The sequence below is a fragment of the Pezoporus wallicus genome, unplaced genomic scaffold, assembly GCF_028554395.1.
Source record: "Pezoporus wallicus isolate ANWC-B61680 ecotype Strahan unplaced genomic scaffold, APGP_CSIRO_Pwel_v1 contig_1181, whole genome shotgun sequence".
Classification (NCBI taxonomy): Eukaryota; Metazoa; Chordata; class Aves; order Psittaciformes; family Psittacidae; genus Pezoporus; species Pezoporus wallicus.
The window spans coordinates 3918480-3938608 of record NW_026641428.1 but is presented as its reverse complement, the minus strand read 5'-3'; the positions used below and the strand labels follow the sequence as shown (position 1 = coordinate 3938608).

Here is a 20129-nt window from a genome sequence, read left to right as displayed (position 1 = left end):
TACTAAATACTTTTTCTATTCTGTCCCTTTCTTGTGCACCTACAAAACACCCCCTGCCCTGTCCCCTCTTACACACACATAGAGTGATGAAACTCCTTTTCTTACATTTGGAGTTCTGACCTGCACATGGTATTTTTGTAAGCTTAATTGAATTGCACATTAATGATTAATCACCAGTGCAGGTCTTCAGCAAATAAAACCTTTACCCCTTCAATTTTAATATCTCTAGGAACACCAGTTTGTGAGCCTCTGGCCAACAGCTTAACAGATAGAAATAGTGTACAAGAGGCACCGTAACCCCAACTAACATTTTGTTGTTCTTAACATAATCTTTGTACAGTTGAACTAATTTGCCATAGCATATGCTAATGATCCTGTTTCATCTAATGAGTGAAATAATCATACTAAATTGCAGAACAAATTGAGGATGAAAGAAATGTAAATGCATATTATTTTTAATATTTTCCTCATATAAGAAACTATTACTAGTGAGAAAGTTTAAATACAAGTTTGGATACTCTGCATATTAACAGAGTAATACGTAGTTTTGATTCTTCTCTGTAATTTCATATCTGTAAAATAACTTGCTTTATTTCTACACAGTTGAATAATCAGGTGATTAGATGTGGTCAAATACTGCATTTGTAATTTTTGGAATATGTTGCAATCGGTGGGCTTTATCATTTGTTTTCATGTCTTGTGTTCAGCAACTTGTGAAGTTTAGCAACTCCTGAATAGATCAACTGCCCATGAAATAAATGCCTAAATCTGACTAAATACATTCTGTAAGGTATATGTTAAAGATATATGTTCTGAAAGACGATTGTTTTATTTCAAGTTCACTAGCAGCCTGTATATGTTGATGAAGTCTACTTGAAAACCTGATTCTTTTAGTGAATTTATTTTCCTTATTTAAAAACTTATTATAGGGTGAGTAATATTGACTAGCTTTGTAGCTGAATATTTTAGGAATGGAGATCCTACAGAGGTGTCACTTCTGAGCATAAAAAATGATCTTCAAAACCATGCTGGATTTACAAGCGTATCTGCAAACTCAGAAATTCCAGGTAAGGAGGGGTGAGAGGTGGAGAAAGTGTCTTCTGAAAAGAAAAGCAGTCTAGTAACTGATTAAGGAAAGGATGTCTGGTTCTGACAGGATTAACATTTATTTCCGCAGAGCTAATACTGGTTTAATGGTAAATGTTAATTAGAACTCCAGGAACTGATCTCCCACTAGCTGCTGGAGCTGGAAATATTGTACACAGCAGCATGTCAGATAAACAGCTTGGGGCTTAGGAGAGAAATAGCCAAAAGAACTTTGCATCCAGCTCTGTATTGTGTCCTGGGGTGCTTTGCTATCAGGACTTATGCCATGCATTTTTTGACCTGAGAAATATCAGTCACACAGTCTTTTTATTGGTGATCTTTGAGCTTTTATATCTGTGAAAAAGAAAATGAATCTGAAAGCATTTATATGCAAAATTCTCTGTGAGAGGATTCTTTATATTTAAAGGTTTGGCTACAGCTTCAAGTTTGCTTTTAAACTACTGGCTTGAGTACTGAGAGCAGTTCAGCTACAACAGAGCAGAGACCACAATGCCTGCAGAACACCCAAGAGCCCGGCAAACAGAAACCTCCCTGGACTGTATTGTGAGCCAGATATTCTCCACATTAAGTACAGCATGACTCAGCATGACTTTTCAGATATCAGTAAGCCATAAACAGCATATGGTCACCCCAGTTCATTCTACTTGGGCATTCTACCTTTAAGTGCGGAGGGACTAAGGATAGTGGCATGACATCACATCTCACCAATCTCATATGTGAACTAATAGCACAGGCCTTATCTAACATAGATATAGTCCAGGACAATCAGCAATGGGTTCTTAATGAATGTTAATGAAGTCCAGCAAACATTCACAGAATCACAGGTTGGTTGAGGTTGGAAGGGACCTCTGGTCCAATGCCCCCTGCTCAAGCTGGTTCACCTAGACCAGGTTGCCCAGGAGCATGTCCAGATGGAGGATACTCAGCTTCACTGGGCAACCCGTGCCAGTGCCCAGGCATCCTCACAGTAAAAATGTGATTCCTGATCTTCAGCAGTAACATCCTGTGTTTCAGTGTGCACCCATTGCCTTGGGTTCTGTCCCTGGGCACCACTGAAAGGGGCCTGGCCCTCTGTCTTTATAGCCTCTCTTCAGATATTTATGTAGTCCGATAATAACCGCTCTGGGCTTTCATACAGTCCTTTTGCTACTTACATTCAACAAAGTATTTTTCTCTGTAGGAGTTCCCGATCTCAGGAGTCAGTCCCTTCAAATGTTTTAAGAGGTATGTGTTGATGACATCTGAATTAACTATTCCTGCCTTAAAGACACCACGCTCAACAATGCATACTTTCACTCCAAAATGCTGCGTCTCTATCATAAAAGAAAAAAAAACAAAAAAACAAGCAAAACCAATGACCCTTCCTGACCCCTTAATAGCAGCATAGCCATTAAAGATAAGTAAGTTATAAGTTTGTCACATAGAAATTAATATTTGAGACTTGGATTATTCAAATGTCAGAATAATTTTGAGATGTTCAAGTTAGCTTTGTAGCAGTGTACCTGTCCTGTAAAACACAGCAGGCAATTAACTCAGAGGGAAAAAAAAAAACCAACAAAAAGCAGTGTCAGGTAGATTCACAGCTTTCTGTGTGTTTTATTTTGGACTTATGCAAAGGATGCAGCAGCCAGCTGCATCTTAGCTGTGATTTAGTTACCAAGCTAAAACAGTCTTTAAAAACCTGACTGAGGTGAATACTCTTGTCTGGGGTTTGCTTGAATGATCTACTCTGTACACTTGGCAAAATTTGCTGAAGGCCTTTTGCAATTACTCTAAAAGAGTATTGGTAAAGTATTAAACTATTTCACTTGAGATACAGGCCACTCTACTGGGCTTTATTATCCAGATCCATTCCAGTATGTGGGCTCCTACTATGCACTTATATTCCTGTGAAAATCAAATAGTCTGTATAAAAGCAGAGAGTCTGATTTTTGTTGGTTGGGGTCTAAAGGTCTGAACGTGATGTATGGAATTAGTCAATGCTTTTGAAGATATTAGCTTAACCCTGTGTATTGATAATACTGCTTTACTACGCTATAAATTACTTGAGAAACTTTAGATAAATAGTGACACTTTCAAGAGTTTGCTGAGGACAGCCTGCGCCTGAAAGGCAGAGGCTGAAAGTCCAGCACTGAGATTTCATAAAGAGTTTCTCAGGCTGAGGTGAGAGTGCCAGCAGTGGTTATCCCCACCGAGAGTGTGCAGCTTTCCACAAGCTGGAAGAAGGGACCTGCCAGAGGAGGTAAGTTTCTAATAATTATGTTGTCCTTGCCCTAATCACTGGATTTAATAAGTGTCCGGAACCCTCATGATGAGGCCAACAGTGTTTTACAAGCTTTGAGAAGAAAGTCCTACTGGTAGAAGATACGTGTTTTGCCGTTTTAGCTACTTAATTAATTATAAGCCTATTGAATATTTACTTAGCTGAGTGTTACTGATGGTAGTTGCAGTGCTGCAATCCCTTTTGGCAGCCCTTAACAATGTCCAGTCTGACCTATCAGCGCTGAGAAGGGAACGTGTATTGCCATGGCTTAGTATGTTTACTTTGCAGATTATTTACCACCTTTTGTCAAAGCCAACACTTAATTCTTGTTTTTAACTCCACTCAAAGTAGAGACCCCAGGGACCAACTTCCTCTTCACAACTTCCGTTCACAGAGGTGTGTGATAGTACCTGTGTAGCAGCTCTAAGAAAACTGGCTGAAGTAGCAAGTGTTTAACTGTTACAGTCAGTGCAATTGTTGTTGCATGCACTGCAAAATTTGGACTAACTCAGCCATGAAAAAATACTCTTTTGTTTACTAGATAAAGACTGAAAAAAACCTGCCACCAGCCATTTTTAATTGTGTGGGCTGGATTTATTGTCAAGAAAGTTCTTTCTGGTACTAGTTAGCACCTTCCTCCCCCAGCTGATATTCTTCAACTGCACCAAAAAGAGTCTGATAAACACACCTGGGAATGATCTGGTTTTAACAGACTGAGAAACTAGATTTTTAAGAACCCTGTTGGTGAAAGCAAGGGGAAGCCCAAAAGATTGCTGGAGAGAATCTCTGAACTTGAGAAATGACAGAGTGAATGCTTTTCATCAGGGAGATGAAATATGCCTCTGTGGAGAGACACCAGAACTTTTAGCTAGACCAGATTTGGTTATATTGAATAATTTGGGGGGGGGGGGGGGGGAAATTGCCTTGCCACTTACCCTTGCCAGCTGTCTTTTTGGTCACAAACAGCACAGCCCTGGCAAAGCTGCTGGGGTCAGCTAAGTTCAGGTTCTCTGTCTTCAATGAGAATAAGGAGCAGGACTAGCTCTTGGCCTCCTTTTCCTGTGACACATGCAGCAATGACACAAAATCCCCTTTAGTCAGGCCATTTACCAGTAAGTTTCCAAGTCCACTGTCAATACCTGTCGTGAACACCATTCAGGTTTCTCACTCTGTGGCCGTCTCTAATGAGCCAGTACATGGTAAGGGAAAGTATGGAAGCCAGAATTGCTGTGTGCAGTGAGTCTGAGAGCTACAAGCAAGTAAGTTAATGATCTAGAAATGCAGTGAAGCAAATGTGCTCAGCCAACCCACCAACTTCCTCAGATGCAATTCCCATAAGGGCCTTTTTTTCTGATTGCTGCCCTTCCAGCTCACTGTAAGCTAGAAGAAAGCAGAGGTGGAAGATTTGGCACAATGTGATCGGTATCAATGAATAATGCGTGCCTTGGCAAAACCTTCCCTACTTTCCTCTCCAATAGATTTCCACTGTTTTCAAGCTTTGCTGACTAATCTTTCTAGTCAGCCCTGTCCTTTCAGGACATTTCAGACTGAAGGGAATGACTGCGTCAGTTCTCACAATAGCATCTGTTTTTTTTTGTAGACATTGGTGATTATTTGTGCTGATACTGGAGAGAGGAATTCCTCTGTGAAGAAAAATAATTCTTTTTGAATGCCTTTATGATGACACCAAGGCTGCTCTTCTAATCTGTAGCATGGAAGCAGAGTGACCCTATGAACAACCAGAAAAGCCTAAGCTGTAGTGGTGGGTTTGATGACTCATTTGTTGTGTGACTCATGTTGTGTGATGGTGAGTGATCTGCCCATTAGAGAAGATAGACTTTGAGGCAATGCCTGAGTCTTCTGTCTCTTCCCTCATTGCCTGTTTAGGTAGCGCGCTGGAATATATTATGTAGGGTAGTGTATTAGGCTTGGTTACTAAAGCCTGTCTGGTGTTCTTACTGTGTTCAGGGAGTGATTTGGATTTATTCTGATTCTAAATTTCGCTGTCACCTCACCAAGTAGGAATGGAAGGAATCTCAGAATCTGACAGTGAATGAATGTTGGACTCATTAAATGATTAAATCATTCACATAGCTGATAAATGATAACAAGTGACAATATTCATTGATACTTACTGGTCTTACCTAGTTGGGTGGTTCAGTAGCCATCAGTATGGACTTCTGAGCTACTGATTAATACTCTCTGATTTTAAAATGTTAAGCAAACATGTACAGATAACAGCTTGCTTCTCCTTCCACTACAATCTACAGGGAGGCTCCCACTGATTTTTCTGGGGGTTAGATTGGTCCCTGCACTGGTTATTTTAGCAGTCCACCTCACTGTTGTTTGAAGGCTGATGTAATTATCCCCTCTAGTTCAGGTACTTCAATTAGATACTTAGCTTTTTTTTTTTTTCAGTGAATGCCCCTGTTAAGTCTGACAAAGATTGCAGTGTTCCTGAATGTGTGCACTTTGGAATCATCTTTGTAATGTTTCACTGAGTTGGTGACATTTATTTTGTGAGAGGACTCACAGAGTGTTTTGACAAAGTGCCATTAAAACTGTGTGAAAGAGCTCAGGCTAATTCAGGCTTCCATGCTGTAAAATAAAGTCTGAAAACAGGATGTTGCAGCAGCCGATCATAAATACCCCCAGTCCATTTGCAGAGACATGCCAGGCATTGACATTTCCATTGGCTGCTGACTTAGAATTTGGAGCTGAGCTAGACACACAGAGACAGAAGTTGCGACCAGCAGGCATAACTCCGTGCCAATGAATCTCAGCAAGCTACTCGGCAAGCTAGTGCTGTGATACACCATTATGGGAGTCAATTCATCTTTTCCCAATACAAAATTAAATTAATTAATTAGAGATTTAGGGAAAAGATTAACCTAATTCAAAACAGGATCTGCAAATCACACCTGCCTTCCTTTGCTGTGCTGTAGGAGGAAGCACTGGGCAGTGAGCTTGCATTCCTGGAAAGCGGGTAAAATTAGAAGCTGGGCTCTGTGCATAAGTCCTGGAGTGTTTAGCCAGGATGCCTACTTGGGTCTGAAAGAGAAACACCCAGGACTGCTCTGCGTACTGTTAGTCCCTATGTTTAAGTAGCAATAATTAGCGCAGAAGTGCTGTAAGACAAGTGGCTCTAGGGGCAACAGCTGAAGCGGGCAGCACTGTGTGTGGAGCCTCCACTGCTCTTCTTTTCCCTATCAGCCCTGCACCAGTGCTCCTAGGCCTGTAATCCCTAACTGCCTAGCTCTCCCTGAGTACCAGTGCTCCTTCTCCGATAACACATGGACATTTGGTGCTGAGCACCCTGGTGAGTTTTGCTCTGCTGGAGCCTTCTGACAGTATTCATTCTGCTAAATGATGCCATTGCTGCTGGAAGGAGTCTGGGATCAGAATCAAAGGAAATAATCTCAGTTAAAGTTTTCTTCCAAGAAAATTGTCTAGTTCCACAAATGTACATTGTTATGCAAAATATTTCTAGCTTGATAATTGCGGGGCACTGAAAAAGCCACTTGTCTTCCAGGGTCATATTGATTTTGCAATAGCTGCCTGGAGTGGCAGAGTGTGCTTCCATTGAAAATGTCAGCATGATATTTCAAGAGTATTGATATATCTTCATAAATATTGAATTCTAATTATTAACGTAGCCAGTAAATAGCTAAAGGCAAATTATACTTCCCATAAAAACTTTGATATTTGCCTGGCAAATTGAGAACTCTCAGGATAGAGCTTAGCTTCTTACGCCTAGACAAGTGCCATTATAAAAGCAATTGATTTTAGAGAAAAGCAGCATGACTACACCAGAAAAGCAGCATGAGTGCGCTAAGAGCCCTTTTAGGATCCTTAGACAACTGCAAAATACAACATCCCTCTGTTTCTCTGCACTAAAAGAAACTGAAGCACATAGACTGTATTGAAGTGGGGTGCTATTGTTCTACTCCCACAGCAAGTTTGCTTTGGTAATTGTGCCAAAGAACATCAGCTTGGGGTGAAATTTGGGATCTGGGTATGCTTTGGATTCCTTCATCCACCCGTGTGCTGGCAGTGCAAACCTCCAGAAGTTAGTGCTCTGCAGTGGGTTAGAGCAGCCTGCCAGACATGCTGAGGAAAAAAGAACTGCCAAGGGAAAATTTAGGGACTGGCATTCTTCAGAAACAGCACACATGCAGCACACATTGAAGGTCTGGTATTAGACAGTGCTCTGACAAATCACTCACCAGCTCTCCAGAGTCTAGGAAGTACAAACAGCCATACTGCCAGAGCTGCAAAACCCCTGGTCTTCGGTTAACAAATTGAACAAATCAGCAGTCACAAACAGCAAATCTCCCACTCTTAGGGGAACTATTCCTGCACATGCAGGGCTTTGCACTTTTGTTTCATGGAAAAGGTGTGCTGCTGTGTAAAAATGTCAGTGTGATAATTCAGTTTGGTGCCCAACAGATAACTGAAGATCTTCATTAATACTTTACCTTAGAAGAAATACCTCTCCAAAATCTCCTACTTAGCATTTTGCAGGGAGGAAAATGTAGTCTGGTATAGAGGGAGATAATTTTTTGGCATGATTGTATCTTTCCTTGTATGGTTTGCACTTTAGATTTTTACCACAGTATTGATAAAAGACCCAGCAAAATAAAACCCTGTAAGCTTATATGTAATTGAAAATAAATGAGTAAGGAAAGATTCCAGATGTCAGGAAGAACATTTGAGTTAGCATTTTATTCAGACCGTGTAGGTGCTTAGATAAGCAACAGTTGTTCAAATCACTTTAGAAAGGAAGGGACAGCACGTTCTCTTGTCTGTGCACTCAAACCCAAATGCTTAATTTGTCCTCTTAGCTATTCTGCAAATGAGTATAATGGATACTGCTCACTATAGCAATAGACACGAGTTCTGTTTTTCTGCTATTACATTCTGATAAGACATCTGCAAGCTCCAGGTGCTCATGGGTTGCCTTCACCAGTATTCCCAGTGTCATAATATAGAAACAGCCGAAGTCAAACTCATAAGTTTATGCACCAAGACCCACATGGTGATAGTTTAAAAAGAAATTTCACTGTAAATTCTGTGCCTGGTAGTGTTTTCTGATCTCTGTACATTGCTAGCTAGCACAGCCCCTCTCCCTGCTGTTGATAATGACTTGTGCTGTGACGCTTCTGCCTTAGGCACTTATTTGGTATTAATCTTCTGTATATCCTCTATGCCTGCCTATCCTGCCTAGGTTGTATAAGCATTGCTGGCTATATTTAGTAATCTACAGAGTGTCAACTAATCTACAGAGGAATGTCAAGACTCATTAGGGAGAGCTGATCTACTCAGCTGGGAAGGACTGATCTGTGCTTTGTCTTGAAACCAGCAGGAGTCTTTCCATTAATTTAACAGAGCTTGGTTCAGACCTCCACCTTTTCTCATGCATGTGAGCGAGTTATTACTGATATAACTTAATCATCCTTCTGTATGAAAATTTTCAGTGTTGAAATTATTTTTTTTAGTCTAAGGGCAGCTTTTTGATACCAGAAACAAATCAATCGTCAGAGTAACTAAGCTATGTTTTTCAAATAAAAGCTCAAATTCTATAAACTGTGTAAACAGAAGCTCTACAGTTTGCATGGGAAAAGACACTAGCATACAATTGCTAGACTGCTTGTTTGTTTCCTGGTTCAGGGTCTGCTGGGCACTTCTGATCAGCTCTGGGTGCTGTTACTTAACCATACACGCAGAGCTTCTTTTCCCCGCTCGTCATGCCTCCCCATTCACATAGCACGGTAGTGCCTGATGCTGCAGGAAGTGAGGGGGCATGGGCAAAAACCATTCTCAACAGCAGAATGAATGAATAAGCATTTTATGAAAATGGATTTAGGACTAATTAAATGAGAAGGAATTTTGGACTAGGAAAATAAAGTAATGTTATGCTGGAAGTGGCCCTGTTAAGTTGAGTAGACCAGGGCAATAGCGGCCAGTCCCAGAGTGGCCAGTGACACTTTCCAGGAGCTGCTGAGTTCATCCTCTGCTTGATAGGCATCTCTTCTCCCTTCAGTTTCTCTCCCTGCTCATTTTGGTTTTGGCCTGGAAATTCTTGCCTCTTTGCCACTCTGAGTGCCACACCAGCCTGAGTGGCAGTGTTAGTTGTTATTGCGCTTTTAGCACTCTCAGGGTAGTTAGGAGAGATATACAGCTTGCTGGAAACTTGGGGATTCAACAGGTGGCTGACAGCTTTCCTCTCCAGCACAAGCCCGGTACATGTGCCTGCTGGGCCTACCTAGTCCTGCATGGCTTGATTCTAATGGCAGGTTCTGCAGTGTTGTCAAAATGACCACAAAACAGCACTCCACCAGCATGCAAAGCCTATTGTAAAGGAGCATTTCTCTGGCAGTGTCAGGTCAAGAGTCCTGCTGATGTAGGTAACAGTCCTTTGCGATAGAAATGTATGAGAAGAAAGCCTAAAAGGAGTTTCTCTACTCCTGATTTTTTCTCAGCAAACTGCTTTTCAACTAAAGAAAATAATTTCAGAAAGCTGAAGAAATCCTGCTTAGCATCTTGGAAAACATCGAAATGGGGATTTTTTCCAATAAGTTCCCTTTCTCACAGAGGATCCTTTGGCTTTTTCAGAGCACAGCATGTGAAGGAGCTTAACTGAAGAGAAGCCATATAAGCAAAATGTAAGCTCCATATGTAGCTTTCCATTAGAGGTGTTGGCATGAGACAGTCTTCCATCTGCAGAAAGCAGCACTTGACTGTCTGATTTCCCATTGACTCCTTAAGTGTATTTTGTAATGAGATCCCTGGCTTCTAGAAAGGATAAGGAAAAATTACCCTGCTTGAAGCATAACACTGGGGAAGGAAATTTGATTCTCAAGTGAAAGGCAAGAAGGTAACATTATTCCTGTCGGACAAGTGAAGGTTTTGAAGCACATCTTTGTGTGCTGGCTTTAACAAGAAACAGAAACCAGGTCCTGGGGGCGCAGTCCTCAGGATGTTCTGACCTTGCGGATGTCATGGGTCTTCTTCTCAGCAAGTTCCTGAAAATGTATGTCTAAATATTCAGCTGCCTCATACAGTCTTGTGAGCAGGACAGGTTTTGATAGCCATAGCAGTGTGGTTTACTCATTTCCGGAAGTCACTGGCTTTTGTTGCTGACATTTGAGCAAATGAGGTATCTGGGTCCCAGGAGAGAAAATGGCAGCAGAATCTGGCCTTCCATAGGGCAAGAAGTAATACATGGAGCATATTTTTCAACTGTAGACATTTTATTTCCCTGCATTTCTAATTGAAGTAATATACTTAAAATTAGTGCCCTGTCCCAAATTCTGCTTGTATTTTCCTTTAAATGCTAACCTTCACAGTGCTAGGGTCTTGCAGCAGCTGGTGGTATACTTGTGGTCTGACAGGGACTAAATTAAACCAGTCAAACTGTAATTTCTAAAGATAAAGATCAGAATAAGCGGTGCAATTTCATACTTCGTTTGTTTTCTTAATCACTTTTGGCTGTGTAATCTTGATGGGGGGAAACAAAACCCCAAAGCTGCAGCTGTCTGTGTGAAATGACACCAGGGTTGTCTGCTAAGTTCAGAGGACAAGATTCACATCTCTAGAGCCCAAATCTGCCTGTTCAGCAGGGTGGAGTGATGTCTTGCCTGGAAAGCTAACAATTGGAACAGGGAAGCTATAGCTCACCAGACTGCCACACACAGAGGTTACATGTTAGATAAAGTAAACTTGGTTTTCTATCACTTTCATTAACAGAAAGTTGATCTAAAGACAAAATCTACTACATCAATGCCATCAATATTTTAGTAAGAGTAGCCATTTGAGAGGTATTCACCTCAAACCTGCTCTAGAAGAAATAACTTTTTCAGATAAGAGATATAAATTTAATGACCCCACTGAAGCCTAAGCATAAGCTACACTGAGAAAGTAGAATTGATGCTTTGCTCCAAAGAAACTAAATTGAAAACCAACACCTGGATAGCCACCAGGTAACTTGCTCTTTAACTCAATCATGTCACAGCAAGTTCACCAGCGTGAGGAAAGCATTTATTTCACTGCTGAGTAGTTTCCATGGCAGTGGGAAATGGCATCCTGAGCAATGTGCAGTTACAGACTTGACGTGGGGTCTCTGCAGTTCTCAAGCACCTTGCCATGATTAATTCCAGTGGAGCCAGGTCTGAACATGCATTTGTGTCAGGAATTGAACCAAAGCAGCACCTCTCCACAGGAATTACTCAGCAACTCACAAAACACAGGGCTATCATTTTTACTCCAAGAAATAGCTTCCAGACTTGAAGTCTTGGAATCTCAGATTTATTTATTTCAATTAACACTCCATTCTCTCCTCCCACCTAGGGATCCTTTACAACAGACGAGTACAGATGGACTTTATCGAGCCTCAAGATGTAGCATGTTGACCAGGAAAATGCCTCACCTAAGCCTTGCAAATCTCTCTGAGCAGGAAGGGGTGTGAATCCCAGCCAGATCCTCAACTTGGGCACTTTATTTTGTTTTCTCCTTAGTTAGGACTGAACCAAGGAAAGGCAACCACAGTTTCCTTGGCCTCAGTGCTGAAAAGGGGTGACTGCTAAAGAAAGCAGTATCAGGAAGAGGATTTTCTGTCCTCCTTCCCAGTTCATATTGCTAGAGTTCAATCCTCCCAGAGGAGGGCCCTGCTGCCATTCCCTCCTTTGCCTGAGACAGTGAACTCTTCCTGCAATAGAGTCTTAAAGCCATATTCCCTATTTTTCTAGGATATTTTTGTGTTGTGGTTCTTTGTGAAAACTGGAGCCTTCAGTGGTTCTAAAATTGAGTACCTTCAAGGTGAAAGAACTGAAAAATTGGTTCAGTAGTTCCTTTGTTCTTTCAGGTTTGGACATTAAAAAATGAAATAATGTATTAATAATGGCACGTATTGGAGAAATAGATATATTTCTTACATTTGCAGGGAATGTGTGTGTATTTCATGTGTAGTTTGTCTCATGCCAATATAAAGGACAGATCTTATGGAATCAGCCTTGTCTCTGATGGGGGAGATACTGGCAAATACTTACTTTGAATGGGAAACTGCAAGCATTACTCTGTTCCGCAGCAGTAGAAAGTCTTGTATAACTGCTGGAGTGGGTGAGCTGCCATGACAATAAGGACCAGCCCTTGGTAACAAAAAATTTAAGAACTCTTTCTCAGAGGTTTGAAAACTGTCTGACAGTTTCCCCCCTACAGTGACATCTTTGTGGTAGCAGAGAACAGCACCTCACACTGACTGACATGTCCCAGCATGAGGTGGAGGCAAGGAAAAATCACCAGGTTGATATGAAAAACATTTCTGAGCCCTCACAAGTGGGAGCAGAAAATACAGAAATGTAAAAATGGTTCTTCTCTTGTATCAGCTATTAGAGTTGTGTGAATGAATATTGAATGAATATTTTTGATGGTCTGACCTTACTCGTAGTTTTCCGGGGGGGGGGGGGGGGGGAGTTTTAGCCTGAAACCAAGCACAGTTTCAAATCAAAGCAATTTGGCAAGTTATAAGTCATTTTATGAAGAGATGAAAGGTCAAACTGAGATTGGAATTTAGCAGTAAGGTAATTGGTACTATGGCATATCCTAATACATCAGATTCAAGACTCAAATACAGCAGAATCCAGCCCCTAGGATCCTGGGCCTTTGTAAACTCTGCTGCAATACCACTCCTGCTGAAATCAGTTAGCATCAGTAACAGCAGCAGCATCTTGTCTTGCACAAATCAGAGATATAGGATATTTCTATTTTCAGATGGTCTGCAAGCAATATTCCAAAATAGTTATATTCAGATTTATTCAACAGAGTTCATATGTAATTTTTGCTTTTGATAGAATGGGTAATTACTTACAAGTGATTTATTAAATGTATTCATTTTTAAATATATGAACTCTAAACTATTTAATTTGCTCCCTAGCTGGATAACACAGCAAGAGAGGTGCTGAGCACTTGTGCCATAACCCAGATAAGCATGTGAGTGCAAACAGTCCCAATTAAGGTTCCAGGAACTGCTTTGCTATTCTGACAGGGATGTATCAATAAGCCTGACTTTTTGAGTACATTCCCAAATATTTACCTACTTCTAACTAGATGTATAAAACACCCCTCTAGTGAGATCTTCCATGTTTCTGGAAGGTGACAAGACATCCACATGCTCTTGTCAAATGTCAATTATAATAAGCTGTGAATGTAGCATGGTATTTTTAGGAAAACTCTTGTTTTTTCTTTTAAGACAAATATCCCGGGACTCACCTTCTGGCTGAACTTCATCTTTGACCCATGCACCCACGTTTTTAACACTAAATCTCTCACATCTAGCAGCACTGTTTGAAGCTGCTTTGAGGCCACAGCTTTTAACTCCTTTGCTCTTGTTTCAGTCAGATGGCAAAAAACATGGAATCCCTCTTTATTAGAAATCTTTGCTGCCGTATTTCCAAATACTGTGTCACATCCAGTGATTAATACTTGTAATCATCCTGTCTATTGCCCCCCAATGCCACCACAGAAAGACTATGCCAAGAAAGAATAAGGCATAGGAAAGCATTTTACTGAAGTCTTCTGGAGATGATCTTCTGAAATGAAAATATGTGAAAACATCAATACTGCAACATATGTTTGGGAAGACCCTTCATATCTAGGAATTATACTCCAGTTGACTTCATAGTGAACTTACAAGTGACTATTGATGATGAATGAAATTCTGCCCAGAGAAAACAATTCAGTTATATTTGATGAGTGCTTGTGGCCTGGAAAACAGGAGATGCCTAATGCAATTGACTAAAAACTTAATTCTAAATAGACATAAAGGAGTACAGATCTTTTTAGAGATTGTCTGTGCCTACAGACAATCCATCTCTGCAGGGCAGATGAAGTTGCATTTACTATGGCCAAATTCTCCTCTGGCTGAACCTAATATAAACAACTGCAAACACCTGACATGATTTTAAGCATCATAATGGGAACAGGAGCACTGCATTTATTTTCTGCATGCAGAACTGCTTTCTGCTCTGACATGAAAGGTTCAATACGTCTCCATCATTATTGCAAGCCCATGGCTGCTTGTGGTGCTCATTTACATAAATATGTATGCTGGTAAAATGCAACTTCTTGTGCTGGCTGGAAGTTATGCAGGGTGTTGGAAAAGTTGCAGTGCAGGGATGCTGGTTTTTTGCTGCTTTGCTTCCCCTGCGGCATCAGTAGTGAAGAAAGTATGAAGAAGTGATCATAACTGCCTTCCCTGTGTAGCCTTTCAAAGTTCCTTTAAGACAAAGAAATTATTCTTTCAGCATGTGTATGCATATATAGCAGACCCAGCACAGCAGCTAGCTTTCCTTCTCTTGCAAAGGTTATTAAAATTACCATTCTATTCGTAATATCCCTTGCTCTGCTTGGAGTTGCCATATTCTGTCACAGCCTGCCTTTGCCTGCAGCTGACTATCAGCCTGGGCAGTCCCTGGCTGTTACACCTCAGAGCCAGGTTTGCTCCTGGAAGCTGCATGAAGACTTGCCCTGCTGGGCACAGAGACACTGTTTCCCTGCCACTCCTGCCTTCCCATGTCTTACCTGCCCCCAGAACCCAGCCATGCCAGATAGCTGCATCTTGTGTGTGCTAAAGTCTGTGCAGGGTCTGGCCACAGTGGCAAGCCAGGGGGCCCAGGGACAGAGAAGGTTTGAGAGAAGCCCTTTTAAGAGAAAGAGATAGAACTGTGTTTCATCAAGAGTGATGTCAACTACGAAGTATATATAATATATAACTAGTAAATTAACAAAAACAAAGTTTGGGTCTGATCTGTAATCTGGTCCGTAAATACAAATTAAAGCTGATTTAGATAGTCTGAGGGAAAATGCCTGTTTTGCCATGGCAGCAAGCATGTCTGCAAACATGGGTTAGCTTCTGGTCCTTGTGATATTTAATGCATCAGTGGGACCTTATATCAAATTAATAAAGTATTGAAATCACAATGTTTTCAGTTAGAGTGCTTTGTACAGGCTGTGTTTCCAACTCCAGCCCACCAAGGAGACTGACAGGTTCAGCACCTGCTCACAGCGGCCCAACTTTGCAATGTAAAGACCTGCCTCCAATTTTTTATAGGGGCCACAAACCAAAAAAGGAAAAACCCAAAGGACGCATAGATAAAAACTGTGTTTTTCTCTAGTTTCCAGGTGGAGAGTGATAAGAGGCACTTGGTCAGAAGCCCCAAAGGGGTTCAAATGGTGGCATTTGAGAGTGGGTGGGAGAGTGGAAGCAGGCTCACATGGACATGTCAGCTTCTAATAGGAACAGGTGAGGTAACTGAGGGGCTAGTTGCCTGAAGGGGGGATCTGGCAGTCTCAGAGAGGTATTATTTGACAGAACTTTTGAATTTTAACATGCTGGCTCACATAATTTTGATATAAAAGTTACAGTTTGTCTTTAAAATTTACAGGGTTCTTGGGTTTTGGTTTGTTTCTTTTTTAGAATTGTTGTTGCTATCTCTGCTATTTTTATTTCCACAAGTATTTGGAATGGCGGAAAAAAACATACCAGCTGCCAGACTTGGGTGGGATCAATGGGATAAGTGAGTGCATGTCCTGCTTCTGGTACTTTCCAGAAGAGCAGATGGTGAGAGGCTAACTATAGAAACACAGCAAGTTAATAGAGTTAAGTCCCTTGCTGCCCTTCTCCCAAACTCCTTGCTAGACCTACTCCAGGAAGTATTTTGCAGTTTCAGTATAGCATGTTTTTGTGACCAAGAAATAGATACACCAGGACTTAGTTTAGACCATGCTAGCCTCCCACCTGGAGAAGGTCATGTTCACAGAAACACCCCCACTGTGCCCAGAGGCACTTTCCTTATTTCACTGTAAGGAAAGAATCTGCTATTCCCCATTTCATTATGAAGAAACGTAGTTTGATTATTTCTTATCAAAGAACATCGTTTTGCTTGCAGCAAAAATGATTAAACCCTGCCATTAAAAGAGGAAAAAACAAAAGAGGAAACAAGAGGGTGCAGAAAAGATTTCTGTGTAGAATACTCGCCGAAGATCTTTGGAAAGGACAGCAGGTTTTTCAGAATTTATGCTTTGTTGAAGGGAAAAATGTACATGTGCACCTCACCGGATTGACATAATTGTATTTTTAATAGCATAAACCACAACTCCGTAAGCTCAGTGTAAAATTCACTTTGCGTTTGTGGCAAGAAAAGCCCGAAGACCTGGGAAAGATCCGCCTCCCGCCACAGACAAAACCCGGAGAGATCCCCCTGTGCACAGCTCTTGTACCCCCGCATAGTGGCGGTCAGCAGGGGCAGGGGCAGGAAGTCGGGTTCTGAGACCGTGAGGGGGCTACGTGGTGCCCTCCTGGCAGCCATTTTGAGTCGGTCCTCCTCACAGCGGTGGGTGTGCAGTTGAGGACACTCCCCTTGGGTCAGGGTGCCATCCAAGGAAACCACTCGAGGTCGAGAGGTTGTGAGTGAGAGGAGGTGAGTGAGTGCGCAACAGAAACCGAGTTTTCCCTTCACGGGACCAGAAGGATTACACTTGAGGAAATGGGGTGGATTTGGTTAGGTTTTGGCTAGGTTTTCCACTAGCAGCTGTAAAAGGGGAAGTAGGATCATAACTGAGTGCTTTTTGTTCTCCACTTTTCTCTACATGGATGATTTTTCAGCATAGATTAATTTTTATGGCTCATGTCAGAAAGTCAAGTCAGAATTTATTGATCTTCAGGAATTTTTTTGTAAGGATAAGTTGAGAGAAAAGGAGGTTTAGAAGGGAGCAGAGCCCTTCAGAAGGGTGGGGGTCTCAGCTCCAACTCATCACTGCCTTAATCTACCTTATTAGCATGGTGAAACAGGCTCTGTGCACGCTTTCTGAATGCTTAGATGAGTGAAAAGACTGAAGTAATTTCTGTAATGCTAAAATGATATTCTGTCTCTGGCAAGCCAAGCCTTGTCTGGAGGTGTGGGACTTCCTTGCGTGCCAAGTGTGAGCTCTGATCAAGAACCGTAAAAATCAAAGGCATTGCATGACTTTTAAGCCATGTTGCTCCTGAAGAAGCTTTCAGGGGAGGATGAAGCAAAGCTGAGTTCTGCTCCACCATCTTTTTCTCCCAGCCTTTAAACTCCTGGGCCCTGCATGATAAGAAGCTGTTTTTTCCCTCTGGCTCTGTGATGAGGTGGACAAGATGATTAGCACTGTGACATTGTCTCACATAACGTTATTCTCAAAGCTGTGCTGTGTACATTAGTATATATGTAGCTGCCTTTTTGTTAAGAAAATGGGAGAAGACCCCAGCTTTGCTTTTGGTTATGCTGTGATTGTGAACACCATAATGATGCTAAGCAAGGAAAATGGAGTTCTGTTTATCTGCACTTAATCATGCTGCACATGAAGCTTTTTCATGGAAAATTTGAGAGCACAGAAGGCTTCAGCAGAGCTGACAGTCGCTGAGATTCATGCATTGCATTTCTACCCTGTCCTATCAGTCAGGGCTCTCTGCAGTGAGAACTGATTTTAGAGGAGAACTAAACCATGTTTGCCATTTCCCTCTAAACTCTGTGTGACATTGGCTGAGGTCATAGCTTTATTATCACCAATGTCCTTTATTGAAAAATCCATGCAGGACTCCTCTCCAGCAAGAATTCACTACTACTCAGTAGCTTCCAGGCTGTAAAGTCTTCATTTTGAAGGAAGAATGGTAAAATATTAGAAGCCATAGGGAGAAGTACAGACTGTGGGTTAGAAAACAAAGCTTTTGAGCAAGTGTTTAATCCAAATTTAGCTTAATCTCTGAATCAGTTTTCATATTATTCTGCTGATGTTGCTATTTACTGCAGTAGTGAACATTGAATTATTGCATGGCTAATAAAGTAATTGTATACTAATGGTGATAAAGCTATAATAATCTCTTCCTCTATATTCATTGTGAGTTGTTTGTTGTTTTTTTTTTTTACCCCAGAGAGCCGTCTGTTCTCCTTGAGTATGATTGATATCCAAGTGCCCTGACTTCATGTTGTGAGATTGCATTAGTCAAATTTAAACCCTCCATTAGATGTCAATGAACTGTAACCATTGTGACCGCATGGTTATTGACCCAGGTGCAAATAGCCAATGCTCAATTTAAAGATTCAGTTCTCACAAATGGGTTAGAATAATGAAAACATGATGGGAAGTTGTTGGGTGCTTCACTGACTAATTGAACAGGATACTTGCAGTTTGTTCTATGATACACTATTTTTCACAGCCACGGGTGAGTAAAAAATCTATCATGTTTAATGTTTCAGAGTTAACTGGTGAAACCTCCTCAATAGAAAGGTTACCTATGTATTTCTTTCAGAACAAATTAAACTGAATGCTGAATTCTCTTTGCACAGTTAGTGCTTGGTTTTGGTTGGTTTTAATCTTATTTCTTACTTGATTGGGACTATTTGAAGATCTGATCTAAATAAAGATGCATTTTGAAAATGATTTCTAAGGGCTTTGGATCAGGTCCTAATGTTACTTCATCCTACAGGATTTGTTCCTTTGTTAGCATTTTCCAAGTATTACTTGTTTAAATATGGATTTTATTTCCTTAAAGATGTTTATTTATGAAAAATCCAGCAGCCACACCTTACTACTCTTTCACTTTTGTGCAGTTTCTGGGGCACTCTCTGCTGCTCCTAGTTTATGTTTTGCACACACAGGCATAGATGTGATTATCTAATATCTTCTATGATTTCTGCTTTCTATTACTTAAATAATTTTTAATGAAGATATCAGCATCAGTATTTTTCAAGTTGTTGTAAGTGATCCCTGGTTAAACATTCAGACACTGAGAAAGGCTGTTTAAGTATTCTAATACAGCATGCTAATCTGCTTATACTATTGTTCAATTCAGCTAAAGAATGATGCCTGCTGGACAGGATAGTATGTGAATAGTATTTGATGTGTTGAGCCTTAGAAAATACGGGAAAAGAGTGTTTTCTTTCAGACATGTGGGACAGTCAGAATTTTATTGGACAACTGACATCCTTCCAGGAAGTTTGGTTCTAGCAAGTGTTTGGAACTAGAATCCTTATTCGAGTCTATCAATTATTGTTTTTTTTCCCCCCACTTTTCCTTTCATTTAAATCTGCACCAGCATTCAGGCTTAAAAAAAAATCAGTTGCAAAATATATTTCATAGTGTTAAAATACAGAGTCAGAGCAAACACTGAAATAAGGCTTCCCAGCGTGATGTTCTGCACCAGCATTTAAAGGATAGATCAATTTTTACAGTGTTCTATTTACAAAATTTTGTGTAGATGTTATGATTGCAAAGTCAAATAAGAAGTAGCTGATGGAGAGTGACTTTGCTTTCCTTATCTTTGCCTTCTTCATCAGCTTACTGTATGACATTATCCATTATCTTTCTGAAGCAGAAATGCAGTGGGGGTGGTTTTTAACCAATTCATAGCTTTTCACTGGGAGCCACATTCAGTGCTATGGTTCAAATGGTTTCCATCACTTAATTTCAATAGGTTATACTTCTGTGAAGTTGTAAAGTATTTTAAAGCTCTGGAATGTGTGTGCAACACCACCCTTAAAGTTTGGATTTGATAACAGAACAGGTAGGAACATTGCTTCTTGACTGCACCAGAACACATAATCAAGGTGACATTTCTAATTACACTAATTTCAGTGTAAAATTGGGAGTTCATCTATTAGCTCAGCTTTCTTTATACAGTACGATAACTTGTTCATCCCATACATCATCTGTCTCAGAGAATGGAAAAATACGATTAAAA

At 40.8% G+C, this 20129-nt stretch overlaps 2 protein-coding genes across 4 annotated transcripts in view; one reads left to right on the top strand and one right to left on the bottom strand.

Moving 5' to 3' along the window:
- Positions 1–1292: 1292 nt before the first annotated feature.
- Positions 1293–16734, bottom strand: LOC130607055 (uncharacterized). Its single transcript, XM_057423814.1, is given in 5 exon segments — positions 1293–1326; positions 1328–1364; positions 2262–2478; positions 13562–13824; positions 16548–16734. Coding segments are annotated over 5 exon segments (738 nt in total).
- A 1631-nt stretch (positions 16735–18365) lies between these two features.
- Positions 18366–20129, top strand: part of ABCB11 (ATP binding cassette subfamily B member 11) — a 51551-nt gene continuing 49787 nt past the window's right edge. The window contains exons 1-2 of one of the 3 annotated variants that reach the window (XM_057423833.1): positions 18413–18611; positions 19863–19952. The gene's annotated coding sequence lies outside the window, so the exon portion shown is untranslated. Of the gene's footprint in view, positions 18612–19862; positions 19953–20129 lie in introns of all 3 variants that reach the window. The other 2 variants (XM_057423837.1, XM_057423832.1) reach the window with 2 other exon arrangements.